This window comes from Hoplias malabaricus, chromosome 2, assembly GCF_029633855.1.
Source record: "Hoplias malabaricus isolate fHopMal1 chromosome 2, fHopMal1.hap1, whole genome shotgun sequence".
NCBI classification, from domain to species: Eukaryota; Metazoa; Chordata; class Actinopteri; order Characiformes; family Erythrinidae; genus Hoplias; species Hoplias malabaricus.
In genome coordinates, this window is record NC_089801.1 from 65,406,576 (window position 1) to 65,421,595 (window position 15,020).

The window sequence follows — 15,020 nt, forward strand, 5'->3', positions numbered from 1 at the left end:
TGCCGCCCTGTGGCTGACTTTAGTATTACATTTAAAACCTTACCATTATATGTATTGGAAGTGGATTTATACATTTTCAGTGACAATGATATGCATCCAGATGTTTGTTTTTAAATATGGTAAATTAATTATAAAAAGAGATCACAATGACATCTTAAGACTTTCAAGACAATGGACAGAACCCTGAATCTCTGAGGGCTAACTTCTACTGAAACAGACTGAAGCACTCTTTTGTGAGGGGTGACGTTTGGAATAAGCCTTTCCAGATGTTTGTGGAGGTGTACATCGATTTTAATAACATTTTGTAGGGGTCTGTAGCCTCATGAAGAACAACCTACAAAAAAAATAAAACCAATGAGATACAGGGGTTGGACAATGAAACTGAAACACCTGTCATTGTAGTGTGGGAGGTTTCATGGCTAAATTGGAGCAGCCTGGTGGCCAATCTTCATTAACTGCCCATTGCACCAGTAAGACCATATGCCTCCAATGGTTCAAACACTGTGTCCTGAAGGTGGTGCCGTGTATCAGGACGACAATGCACCAATACACACAGCAAGACTGGTGAAAGATTGGTTTGATGAACATGAAAGTGAAGTTGAACATCTCTCATGGCCTGCAGAGTCACCAGATCTAAATATTATTGAGCCACTTTGGGGTGTTTTGGAGGAGCGAGTCACGAAACGTTTTCCTCCACCAGCATCACGTAGTGACCAGGCCACTATCCTGCAAGAAGAATGGCTTAAAATCCCTCTGACCACTGTGCAGGACTTGTATATGTCATTCCCAAGACGAATTGATGCTGTATTGGCCGCAAAATGAGGCCCTACACCATACTAATAAACTATTGTGGTCTAAAACCAGGTGTTTCAGTTTCATTGTCCAACCCCTGTATGTGTATAACTACATATACAATGTGTATTTGTAGCATATATTTTTCCATAAGCTGTTCTTAATACATCTAAAATGGCCAAATTAACCTCCTCCTTGAGGAAACTTAAGCATGTCCACAATATTCTCTGTAAAAATGTGCCATAATTTATCAGAATAACATTAAAAAAAAAAGCTCAAATAGAACAAAGAGTTTAAAGTATAAAAACAAACATTTTACAAGTTTCAAATGTTTTATTTCTCATCGTCATGAGTGACATTTCAATGGTTCCCACGGCATATGACGCAGCATGCAGAGATGAAGAATAGGCCTAAACAAAAACAGAAAATCCTAAGACTGAAACGTTGTTTTATTTATTTTTAAGTTTTAAAACCTCCCTTTTCTCCCTCCCCCAAAAAAAACCCACCACCATCTCACCATTACCATAGACAGACAAACTGTCCAAACCCCTAACTTAAGTTATACAAAGCACTGAAAATCCAAAGCAAAGAGCACTAATCATACTACATATTAATAACAAAGTCTGTACAAAACAATTCGACCAAATCATGAACAAAACAAAAAAAGAAAAAAAACAAAAACAAAAAACAAAACACAAGAGACCCCCTTTTCAACAGCATGCCGCTTCAAGAGGGGGTGAAGGTGAAGCCTTGCTTAATGTGACACTGATTCAGATTATAATATTCATCTCATTATTATAAGAATTATGGATACATGTAGTGGAGTAAGGTTTTTTTAATAATCATTTCCATATTTAAAACATTTACCAAAAGTTTGGCAACATCCATATATTTATATGTAACTGTCATTCATAGCCTATAATATCAATTGTACAATTCATATGTAAACAAGAGGATCGTTTTCCAAAAGTAGGACCTACATGCACAACAAAAAGAACGAAAATGATTGATAAGATTATTAACAGAGGGAAAAAAAAAAAAAAAAAAACAAACAAAAAAAAAAAACCCCAGAAACACCCTCCCGTTGTCATGCAAAGCACATCACAAGACCTTCAGAGGTCTTATTCGGAAATTGACTTTTATAAGAGCCATCGGTCGTGCAGCAGAGAGAGAGTTAGAGAGAGAGAGAGAGAGAGAGAGAGAGAGAGAGAGTTAGAGAGAGAGAGGAGAGAGAGAGGGGGGAGAGAAAAAGAAAGAAATTACAGTTTTAAGGTGTTTAAAAAAAAAAAAAAAAAAGAGAAACAGGAGATAAATTAAAGGCTGTAAGATTGAGAAAATATTTTCTTTTTTTTCAATTTAAATTCATTACCATTCTAACTTAAAAAAATAAAGAAAAAAAAAAAATAAATAAATAAGACTGCGCTGTGATTGGCTACCATGCTTCCCGTGCTGCGACTGGCTAATAAGAGTGTCTCCCTGTGCTAGGATTGGCTGATAACTTACAGCTGCATCGAGTCATGACGACTCTGACTAAGGTCCACCTCAGAGTTCACACATTGATCTGAGGTTGTTGGGGAGGAGTGGAAGCTTTCAGTAACAAACTCTTGAGTTCTCCTTACACTGGAGCCGCCCTCTTCACACGACATCACAGAACAGCAGCTCAGAAAAGTCAGATCTGGGGTTTGATCCCTGTAGAGCTTCGTAATTTTCCCATACGTTAAAGTATCTTATAGCTCTGGTTTATAACGATCCTTCTCCGCCAAAGTCAGTGCTATTCCTCTCCCTCCAAGAGTCATCTGAACTCACTGGGGCTACAATCAGGTAATAGTTAATAGCCAATCCCAGCAAAGGAGACAGAGGTTCTCCTGAAACAGGTGGAGAGTCCCACAGTGGAGCACTAAGCAAAGGTTGAGAAGCCTATTTGTCAAAGCAATAAAGGCTAAGCAGAGTCGTGTTGTGTTAAATGAAAGTTATGCTCTGTAATTCTCTTTGAATCATCATTCAAGTCGATAAAAATTCACTCACCACTTTCAGTTCGCTTATAAAGCACCATAAAACAACTAGAGGGAAGAGGGAAAGCACTCATTTCGAACAGGCCCTATTCTAAGCCTTTAGTCAGTGTATAGAAACTAACACTTCTCCTTTACTAGCCTGCCATGATGTAGCCACCTACCATACACTTCCCTCACACGCTAATCTCTCCAATTCATCCCTCAATCCCATTTCCTCAAAGTTTCCAATATACAAATATGACTCAATCACATTTTTACAATGCTGCCCGCAGTCGAGTTGGAAAATTAAACGGTTATTTAAAAACAAACAAACAAAAATGAAAACCGTGTCTCACTGTGGGGTATCTGTGTGACAGTAGCCTATGTTTTGATCTTCCATATGTACTTTTTGAAAAATGAGTGGAAAAACAATCTGTTATTATTAGATTATCATAATGCTGCAAAGTGGATTGCAAAATACACACAAAAAAATTGTCGATAGGGAAGCAGATGGCACTATTCCATCCTGTAGCAGTGTATGTGTCACTATCTGACGGTTGGAAAATCTTTGCAGGGAAAAGAAACAAAACAAACAAATAAACAAAAAACCCAGCAACAAAACCTATGTATCATAAAAGTAAACCATAGAGTTTGTGTATGTGCACAACTTCAAATGTTTTTGCATTTTTATCTACTCCACTGGATATCAGAAAGCAAGGACTGCAATTTAACACCCTGACAGTATAAACAGTGCACACATACTAAACACTCGCACACACACTCACTCTCACACACACGCGCGAGTATTACAAAACACTAAACTTCTCTCATTCCATGATATCTGATGCAAAGGTCCAATGAAGAACAACCATCCTGCCTGCATGGGAAACAGCAAAACAACATTATGAACCTGTCAGCAAAGTCATGTTGGTGTATTTCGTGCAGAACGTTTCAGACAGAGCACAATATTATCTCCCAAAAACATTACACAGCTTTAGATAGTAATATTTATGCATGTGTTTTATATATAAGATTCGCCTATTTTTTTTTATAAATCACATATTTACGCTTGATTGGCACTTGATGCTCTATCTGTGCTTTGCGATGATATCAAATACGTGGTGTTGCGTCTTGACATTTCTGCCTGTACACCTCCATCCTCACTTTTAAAAAAAGACAAGACCAAAAATAAATATAAAAAGTCCCCCCTTCAAAAACAAAAAAGAAATAGAAGCAATAACTAACGCACACAAAATATTCAGACACACCGATATAATCAAACACAGACACGCACACACTCACTCGTGTTCTCTCTCCCCCTCCTCCACCAAACTGAAATGCTTGCTCAGTATCAGAAAAGCCATTTTTCCAGCTGTCTTTAACGCCATAACATCGCTAGTAGAAGATGCTCAATAACACTTAGAATGATTGGCGTCTGGAGACTTTTTGTTGGGTGGGTGGGGGGGACACACAAAAATAGGAGTCAAAAATAAAAGGAAACAAAAGGGCAACGCATTAGCTGGACATTCTGAGCTGATTCTCAGATATGGAGGAGAAAGCAGAGAGAGAGAAAGAGAAAGAGAGCTAGAGACAGCTAGTGCGAGAGAGAAAGATAGAGAGAGAGGGATAGAGAGAGACAGAAAGAGAGAGAGGCGTTTGGTGAAGGGGCCGTCTGTCTATTCACACGTCCACGACCATCTTTTTGTGAATGTCTAAACCGCCGACCACCTGAAAGACACAGAGAACAAATTAGTACAATATACACAGAGAGAGAGAGAGAGAAACAAAGAAAATCCCAAACCACATATCCCCAAAAGGGTAACTTAGATTACAACTTAAAGTAGTCTTCTGTAATGTTATTAAAATGTAACAAATTTTCTACCACAGATTTAGCCCTGGACCCTGAGGAAGCCCGAAACTTGTGAACAAATACGGGGAAAACTCTAGCCTGGAAAACTCCTTTGGCCTAGCCATTAAGAGGTGCTGGACAATCTGCGATAGAAAAAGTTTCAGTACCAGTAATAGGATTTTTAATCACATATACGATAACTCCATATACAATGTTTACAGAGGGGCTGGCCCCGAATATTCAGTTCATTGGGTAGGTATTCGGTTTATAACTGAGATTCTCAGATATATTTATAGATATATTTTATTTTTAAAAACGTGGCGATAAAGGCAACCCTCCACTCCACGTGTATTCAGCCTCGTCAACTTAAAAACCGAAACATCCTAAACCATCCCAACACGATACAGCTACCTACTTACAACGATGCGTGGCAAAGCTACAGTTCATTTTGTCAGCTTTACACCTCAAATTACACCTCCAAGAAGCTCTGGTTTATTTGTGTACACTCCGTGCTCTTAGCGGCACCGTGTATGCACAAGTTAGCGAACGTCTCAGCGAGCGGAGCCATAGTGTAGCTTTAATTTTACAGCAGGCGCTGAGAGCCGATTTTCTGAACCCAAAGTATTCTGAGTATTCAGATATTTGTTTATTGTGTATGCATTTGGTTTCTAATTTTGAAACCGATAAACTGGTTAAATTGTGTATACACTGTGCCCTTAGTTACCGAGCTAGTTAGCAGGTTAGCGAGCGAAGTCGCGCTTTGTGCCACGGAGAGAAGGATATTAAACAGGGGTCCGAAGCAGATTTTATTAATAACAACAACAACATACCACCACTCCACTCTCCAAGTATTCGAATATTCACTAATATCCCATTTGAAGCCCAAAAAAAATGGTATTCGGGTCAGCTCAAATTTACAGTGTGTGTTACTGGCTGACATTTAAGGGCTCTTCCGTCAGTTCAGTGTTTCCTCTAGGATCGGTTTCAGCAGTGACGGCAGCTCACACTCCCATCTCCTCCTTCCATCCCACGGTTAAATTCAGAAAGGATGTAGCGTGCATTCAAGGGTTACTCTCATGAGAGAAGCCCCTCTGTGTGCATGTGTATTAGAGAGAGTGTGAGAGAGAGCGATTGTAATTATATTGTATCAACCAAAATTAAGAAAGATACTGTGATATTAAGTTTGATCATCATTAAGCGAGAGCAGTAAGGGAGCTGGGTTCAGTCAGTGTTATGGACTGTTGCTCCACAAACTGGAGTTTATATACAACTCCCAAGGTTGCTGTTCAGGTTCAGCAGAGTGGGAAGCATCCCCTCGTCGAAGGGGAAGTCTGCTTGGTACCTCCAGCATGGTGACTGCCACCCACTGCTTAAGAGCAAGGCCACCACTTTTCTCCTGGTTGGAGTTTCCCCTGTGCAGGGTTCCCCCCCAAACACATTTGAATTCCTCAGGATCTGTGGCAGTGCAAGCAGACCAGTGTTTCCCTTGGTGACGCCACCTTTCAGGAGTTTTGAAACATAGTGTAATACCTTTAATACAACAGGTAGACTACACCTCTCCTCCAGACCTCTTATCAGCCAACCTTAATATTGCAGTAATTCTACACTATATTTCTATACTACGCATCTAGTCATTTTTTTGTGTGATTGGTAATTAAACGTGTAGTAACATACACAAACCTATACCTGAACACTGGGAAAACCGGCCTGAACCCACGCCCTCCTTACTCACCGCACAGAACTCCTCAAAAGATATCCTGCCGTCTCCGTCCTTGTCAGCGTTGATGATAGTCTTGTCGACAATCTGCTGCAGCTGTGTGTCCTTCAAGTTGTTGCCCACCATCATCTTCAGCACCTGGAATAGCTCTCCGTTTGATATGTATCCATCTTTATCCATGTCGTAAATCCGGAACGCAACTGTGGCCACAGGATTAGAGAGAATATACACAAATGAAAGAATGTTACACCTGAGGATACAAAGAAGGTGGTTAAGTTCTTTTTATATTAAAGTTTCTAAACAATACTCTATTATTTACTAATAATGTGGCTTTAAAAGTCTATGTGAATTCAGTATAATAAACAAAACTCGAGACAAGTGGTCAAATTAATCTGTCAAATATGATTATACTAATAGATCCATCATTCTTTCATTTAATTAAACCATCTTCTAGGTGAAACTAGGGCATTATTTCAGTCTTCAGGTAGTAGTAGTAATTTTTCCTAAAGCTGTATTTCTAGACCCTTTTTGGGTGAAATGAAGGAAGCCTCAAGAAGCAACCTTGATATTATGTCGCTTTTCCACCGCATGTGTATGTCTCGGCTCGGCACACTTATAGCTTGCTGCTTTTCCACTGGCGGGGCTCCCCAGCAAAATGAGTCGGTGACATCGCAAAACCCCATCTCTAACAAGAATCATTGGCTTTGAAAACCACAACAACGGCGGCGGCAGTAAAGTTATGCGCAGTTTACTCATCATGTATTCACGTGTTGTTTTTTTCTTTTTGGACTAAACATGGCTTTTACTGGAAATTATCGTTGGCCATCAGCCCAGAAGCGTATAAACCTCTTCAAAACACCTAGAGGTAAAGCTACGAGCTGCCGCTGTGAGTCCGATTAAAAATAAATGTTTAAAAAGCTGCTGTAATTGAAGAGATATTACAAGTGGTGGTTTGTGCTGGATTTGAGTTTAATGATGGGTTTAGGGTCCTCTGCACACCTCTACTCACAAAGCACTGATACATAAACCAAATCCATGTCTGTAAATGTGATTTCTGATTTTATTACAACTAAAATTGTGCATTTTGAATAGGTCGATGATGTCTCAGGAACATGGTGATTCCATTTCATTTCTGTGGAATGTGACTGTTAATTGTACAGTGAATGAAAGTGTTGTGAGATTTTTAGAGTAAGAGAATGCAGTCACAAGGTTTTCACTCACAACGTAATTTCTGCTCCTTGTCTCCTTTGACACTGAATTGAGACACTCCCTCAATAAACTCTGCAAAAAGAGAGGAAGAGAAACACACAGTAAAGGCAGAGTAGGAGAGGGGAAATAAGGTATAAACAAAAAAAAAAAAGGAGCAGAATAATTAAAAATTAATTAAATTAAACTATAAAAAAAGACAAAAATAAGTATACTATGAATGTAAGGTTTGTAAATAAACGCTGTATGGATCATAGCTAGAAACTCTCAAACATACAATTATTAACACAAACATTTTTATGGGCTGCTTATCAACCCTCTGTTATTTATATATAATAAGCCTACCTTTAAAGTCCACTTCGCCGTTCCCATCCGTGTCGAATATGTCGATGACTCGTTGGACTAGCGGGTTCTGCTGTAGCTCGGGCAAGGACATGAACTCCTCCACACTGAGAGAACCCGAGTTATCTAGGTCGAGTTTCTTAAACCTCTTCCCTAGTCTCTTAATCTCATCAGCATCGACTGAAATAGAGAGAGAGGGAGAGTCCTTAATGAGAATTGTCTGTCTACAGAGACCAACAGCCACAAACAAAACAAAAGAAGAGCAGCACATTTGGGAGCAATGAATAAAAACTCACACTCACATCACAGACTCACACACCCAATGCAAAAACATGTATTATGGACTGTGGGAGGAAAGCGGAGCACCTGAAAGAAACCCATGCTGATACAAGGAGAACACACCACACTCCTCACAATGACCTGAGGTGAGTGTCGAAACCAGGACCCCGAGACCCTTGTGCTGTATGGGAGCAACACTACCTTTGTATCATTTTGTTTCCCAATACCTTGCTCTGATGTAGCAAAGAAAGTATCGAGTCGTATAAACATTCACTCCCTGACAGAATGCACTCGGCAGACAAAAATCTTTCAATATCTTAAAATGAATGACTGGCAAGAGGCATTTTTGCTTACTGTCTGATTAATGAACCTTGTTGAAAAGGTACAGGCTCAAAGACTGGCTCTTGCCATAAAACTGCAGAGAAGTTCTAAAGTTGTGTAATTTCATAAGGGCTATCTTTGCTGAAATTGACTTGAGTGGATTCCAGTGGCAGTCCAGCGAATCTTGCATCATTAACTTGTTATTTAGCACATAAACACTTCAGGGTAATAATGGGCGTGCTGTATCTTAAGTGTCATCATCTGCCAGCACTCGAGGAACAGAGAGTGACCACGTCATGGAGTCCGGAACATACCAATATACACAAGACCACATACACTATTCCGCAAATGCAAAGTCATACACTGCAATGCTGCAACTTTCAGTGTAGTTTAATTGTATTTCATTTGATTTGGTTACAAAGCCTTTCATGCAATTTAAAGTCTCAAGTATGCAGAACCAACCTGAGTATTACTCTCTAATATTATAATCCCTTCCTAATCTAACAACAATATCTAATCTTAGCATTGGCAAGACCTTTACTCCACTGTCTGTCATGCTGATACCACCTTAAGTGTAATAGTAATAAAGAAAAAAGGACAGCAGTGCTTTAAGGTATAAGAAGTAATAGTCAAAATAAAAGAAAAACGAATACAACAGACCATTCCGCCCTGTTTTAGTTTGTATGGGTTTGACAGCTGCTGTTTATTCATCAGTTACTCCTATTACCTGCATACACACACACCACATTAACATTCTCTAGACTAACACACTTATATCTGCTGTCATACTCCTCTGCAGTTAACTCTGTGAGGGGATCTCACCTGATTTCTTGTGCCTGGTAGTTGCAGCCATCTCCCAAGAAAATGAGTGTTTGACTAAACTACAGGTGAAACTCAGGGGAAGCCTGTTACTTTACCCCACCCACACCACCACAGGAGTTGCTAAGCTCTCCAGATTTACTCTCACAATCCCACGTGGGAGACGCACACACCTGCATTTAGTAGCAACACAGAACACACTGTGCCACTGAGTTTACAGAGCGGAAGAGACAACAAACAAATGCCTTGTTCAATAGCATGGTGATTTTGATTTTAAAATATTATTATTATTTTTTTTTATTATTATTATATTGTCTACAGAGTACAAGCATAAAAAGCTTAATTCTACTTTTAAAAATATAAGAGCACAATGAATTCAACATTATTGAAAACAATAAACCATGAAAACCTGCCAAAACATCGTTGTCCAATAAATTAAATGCTGGAAATAAACAGCAATTACATGAGCAGGGGTTTGTTCTCAGTAGAGGAGGTTGGTGTTAGACAGCCTTTCTCCCCCAGGGGACCAAAGCCAGTCGGTCCCAAGCCTGCTTCTTTTAAATCCAGGATCACAGCTGCCCTTACATATACAACAAAGCTAAAGCCATTAAACATGAGACTATCCAGGGGGTATATGAATGCGTGTGTATATCGAGTCAGTTAAATGCTGGAAGTGTGTTTATGTGAGAGATGATGTTCATTAGAGTACTAAAATGAATACAAAACAGAAAGACTACTGCAGCAATCTAAGCGATTCCACACACCAGACAAGTAGTGGACTCTTGCGACAGCTACACCATGTAGAAAGCTCTGGCATTTCCTTTGGTTGAAACCAAAATGCTCTCAAACTGGCTTCCATTTTATAAAACGAAGACTGACAGTAAAACAAGACACTTCTTTATTTTCTGGGAGACTGAGAAAGCCTCAAGAGCACTGACTATTCCATATAAAAGTGGAAGTGCAAATCAGAAACGCCCAGCCCTTACACGTATATATATTACTTAATGGCTGAGGCAGTGTGAGGGAGTGTATGCATGTGTGTGAGGTGATTTCTTACTTTGAATGTACACATATGGGTGTGTGTTTAGTGTCAACACATATGTCCACAAAATCAGGGTATGTAGGGCATATGGGTACATGTGTAAATACATAAGTCTATGTACATACCTACAGGAGCTGTGTGTGTGTGTTTACATCTCGAGTTTAATTTAAGCACAGCTTTGAGACACATGCTACTCATGGTGAACACACAGAATAGGCCTAAAATAACTTGGAGATAAATCGTTATCCATTGAATTCCATTGAAAGCTAAGAAGTATTTTCCTTCCCTCCTGTTTATCATTGGACAGTGATAATATATTTATGTAATTCAACTTATCTATAGATGTATCACTTCTAACCAACACAATCTATATTTAAGCATGTGGTCACAATAAATTAAATACATCATGTCTTTTGCAACTGACATATTTGTTACGTGTAACATGAAGTCTGTGGCATTTGGCCTTTCTCACTTTTACAGACACTTTCTCACTTGCTTCAGGTTGATAACCTACACACCACTGCCCTAAGCCCTCATACTCTCACCACCACAGCTGCGGTTTTACATGTGGACATCTCTCAAGCCGTGGAGAGTGTAAAAGAATGTGACGAATGACAAACAACTTCTGTCTAGTGACTGATTCAGCAAACATTAACAGACTTTCTGCTGGTTACTGGACCATCCTCGGTCCTCACTTGACTAATGTGGACACATGGCTAATCTAACAGGCCCCAGTATTATTCAAAACCAACTGTGAGTTTAGACCTCTATTGAAGGAATCAACACCCATACTACATACTTTAACATTCAGAGTAAAGAATAAGCCACTTAAACGTTTGCTATTGTCTTTATACACAATTAACTACATTGTATTGGAAAATCAGTATCTGTAATATATATTTTAAATGTACTGTAAATCTATCAGCAATCCTAACACAGCAGCGTAATCCCAATACTAATGTTCTGTCAGTATGGATTGTTTCAGGGAATGTGTGTGTGTCAGTCTCCATGGCCTCCTTCATACCTGCAGTGGTAATGGAACTATTAAAACTCACAAAATGCTCCTGAGGTCTGGCCTTATCCATTATAACCCAAATCTGTCTCTCTGTTTCTCTCTTTGTCTCTAGTCTGAGACATTCGGCATCGACATCTGACATTCAGCAAATCACCAAACTAACAACAAATCAGAGACATCTTCATGAAGTGTTGAATTTCTAATATTGACGACATTGATTAATTTATCTATTTTTAAAAATAACTAAATTTAGAGAGTTATTCTCAGACGGAATGATTGAAATATATCAACATCAGGTATCCCCACTTCGAAAAAAAACACAATAATAATTACATTTCTTTTTTTTTATAAATTAAAGAGACAGAAACAGCCCAAAAGCTCTATGGCCCACTTTACTGTAATAGACAGCAGAAGGATTAAATGAATGATTTAAATCAGAGTCTGTCATACACAGCTCTTTAGTGATGTAAAAAGGTCTAAAGTAAGACACTATTCAGTCTAAGTCTCCAAGTCCTATTTACAGCTTTTATGAACAGCTCCTGGATTAGCCGAAGGCACATGATGTAACTGGTGAAATTCTCATTATCTATTAATAAAACAAGGATTGACCCTGATAGCACTGAAACCAAATGTTACAGGAAGCCATTTTGGATCTGTTCCAACTGACTAACCAATTCAGTCAAAGGAAGTCTGGTCACTGCATAAAGGGCATCATTTTGGATCTGGAGTAAATTTACTGCAATAGAGAAAAGGCCAAGACCAAGAGAGATGGGTCAGCATTGGTGATCCAGGCCGAACTCAGAATCAGAGCAGTTACTATCACTTATATAGGTGATAGGGTTTGAACACGCTACTGATTAACCTACGGTTAATAGAGTAGCGTGAACTGAGCAAGCAATCTATACACTTAAGATTCACAGAGAAGTTACATTTTATTGCATTTTTTTAAAAAGAAACACTGAATGAGCTTTGTATAGAACAAACTCTGGTTGAAGGTGTCAATATAGTTTTGCAGTGGCAAAAGCACAAAGGCAAATGAAAACCAACCACCCATTCCAGATGTGAAAGAGAGAGAGAGTGAATCCACAGGAGCTTTTTACTGTCTCACTGTGTCTCTCTTTGTCTCTCACACACAGTGAAACCCACTCCTTCAGGGAAACCCCCCCTAGCAACAAGAAAACTCATCTCCTATGAGAGGGAATATGTATGTGTGTGTGTGTGCGCGTGTGTGTGTGTGTGTGTGTGTGTGTAGGTGTTCGCAGAGCCCTGTGCGCTTCTGACAGAGACATGAAATTCTTCACACAGCTTTCATAATAGCTCTCCACTCTTTTTCCTCTGCTCTCCTCCAATCTCTCTCCTCTTGCAGCACTCACACAGCCACAGTTCAACACACATTAAAGTAACAGGGAACACAATGTAAAATAAGGACTGCAGCTTCACTCAGTAAAGTTTAAATAATTAAAAAAAAAAACCACACAACAGAACATCTGATCAAACATTTCTGAACGGTGTGGGAGTGGCCTAACACTCTAATGAACGAGCCTGACTGATATCCATCTTTTTCAGTGTGCAATACTTATCAAGTTAAATTTAACTGTTTTTAAAAAGTGTTTTTCTATGAAATACAAGTTAAATGTTTACTTGTTTTATTTTTATTTGGGACAGCAACTAACTACAGCGTTATGCGTGGAACAGTGGGATGTCCATTGCCTGAAGACCCGAGGGAGCAATCTTCAGCTATTCTGCCATTCCTATATTCCCTTACCCTCTGTTCAGCCGGCGCTCCTGTGTTTTACTCATAACGCAGTGCGAAGTGTTAATGCTCTTCAGCGATTCTGTTCATGAAGATGACAGCACTCGAAAGCTGATTTTCTCCCATGGGTGTTTTTCTGAAGTACCCCAATTGTACTGTGGCCATAGCTGCTAATTGAATGGGGATTAGGGGATGTCCTTGTGGTTGCTAAGCACCCAGCTGACCAACAGGTGGCTCAGTTTCACACCAGCCAGCTGATAATTGCCCTGTTAAAATAATGCATGTTTGATTAGTTTGGTCTGCTGAGGAAAACACATCATCGACAGAATAGGAGCTAATTTAAGCTTATTATCAGCTAATGACGATTAGCACAGAGTGCACACTAAAACCACCTAAAAGCCTTTGAGGACTTGGCATGTACTTCGGTTACTCAACAAGTACTGTCCTCTCCATCCACTCCCACATAGAGAGAGCGAGAGAGAGAGAGAGAGAGAGAGAGAGAGAGAGAGAGAGAGAGATCGATCAGAAGCTTGAGGTAATACTGTTGCCAGGGAGATGTTTCTAAAACAGAGCACAGCACTGTGGGTAATGTAGTCCTTGACAACCACAATAGGAATCATGGCTGTGTTTTTACTTTACCAACAGAGGTTGGATGTGTTACATCACTTTCAACATTCACACATTCAAGCAACAAAGTAAGGAAGGAAACGAATAACACATCAATGTATGCAAGTACTGTGAGCAGCACAGTGAGCAGCGAACGTTAATGAGCGTAAACGTGTATTTATCTGAACGTGTTAAACCTTACTGCCGCATTAAACTCATTATTTTATCTGTACATTCAACTGTGATGATGTGGTCTAAAATTTCTTGAAATGGAAGTGACAAACTAATCATTTAAGTTGAAGAAAGAAGCTTCCTTCTGCTACACACACCATCTAACACATGCACACACACGCCCACATCAAATGCCAGACATAGTTAACCTGATGTTTCATGATAACCCTAAAACATTCACATTCTCTCATTCTCTCTCTCTCTCTCTAGTAGAGGAGAAACAAAATATAGGTTATTAATACAATAGATATAGATTAATATAATATATTTTTCTATATACATTTCAATTCACAGAGCTACAATATGTTAAGGAACAAACAAATACAGTGTCTTTTATGTGCTCTGTGCATCTGGATCAATCATGACTTCTCAGGAGCGTTCCTGCAATTGTTTATAAGTAACAAGGTATTTATGAAATCCAACCAATGCATTAAGGGTATACTTATGTTTTAAACCTTTATTTGTGTAACGTATAATTGAAATATTCTCTTGCTGTTTTGTTATTTTTTAACTGCTGTGTTATTTATAACTTTATTTCTTTGTATTATCTTATAACTGCTGTGGTTATTAAAAACAACATTTGTCATGCAAAAATAAATAAACAAACAAACACACACACTTAAAAGTACATATAAAAATAAAATAATTTGTTATTGCTAACATCGAAATCACCATATTTAAATCGTCGAAACCAAAACTCACTTTCAGATACAAATTTATCCCCAAGAACATTTTTGCACATGTTTTTTCAGCACTTTGTGCTTGAGGGAACTCAAATATAAGGATGAATAAGTCCTTCTCGCCTTGCCATTTCCAAACTACTTTAATTTTTCTGTAATCTTCTGTTGAATAAAGTGACAACTAAAATTTTTAATACCATGCAACAATTACCATAAAATGACAAAAGACTGGAAGAATGTTGAATTCTAAATTACATCTTACACCAAAAAAGGCTTTCAAATTTGTGTGTACACCTAATACATGTAAAAATAAATCAGGCAATGTTTTAATCTCTTTAACACATTGATATGCGTTAAACAACCTGACATATTTCAGT

At 38.8% G+C, this 15,020-nt stretch overlaps 1 protein-coding gene across 1 annotated transcript in view; it reads right to left on the reverse strand.

The window, feature by feature from the left end:
* Nucleotides 1-1,105: 1,105 nt before the first annotated feature.
* ppp3r1b (protein phosphatase 3 (formerly 2B), regulatory s1ubunit B, alpha isoform, b) overlaps nt 1,106-15,020 on the reverse strand; it is a 32,584-nt gene continuing 18,669 nt past the window's right edge. The window contains exons 3-6 of the mRNA XM_066662273.1: nt 7,901-8,077; nt 7,571-7,630; nt 6,365-6,549; nt 1,106-4,511 (exon numbers count right to left, since the gene is read on the reverse strand). Of these exons, the coding sequence (XP_066518370.1) occupies nt 4,464-4,511; nt 6,365-6,549; nt 7,571-7,630; nt 7,901-8,077 (470 nt within the window). The 3' untranslated portion in view covers nt 1,106-4,463. The remainder of the gene's footprint in view (nt 4,512-6,364; nt 6,550-7,570; nt 7,631-7,900; nt 8,078-15,020) is intronic.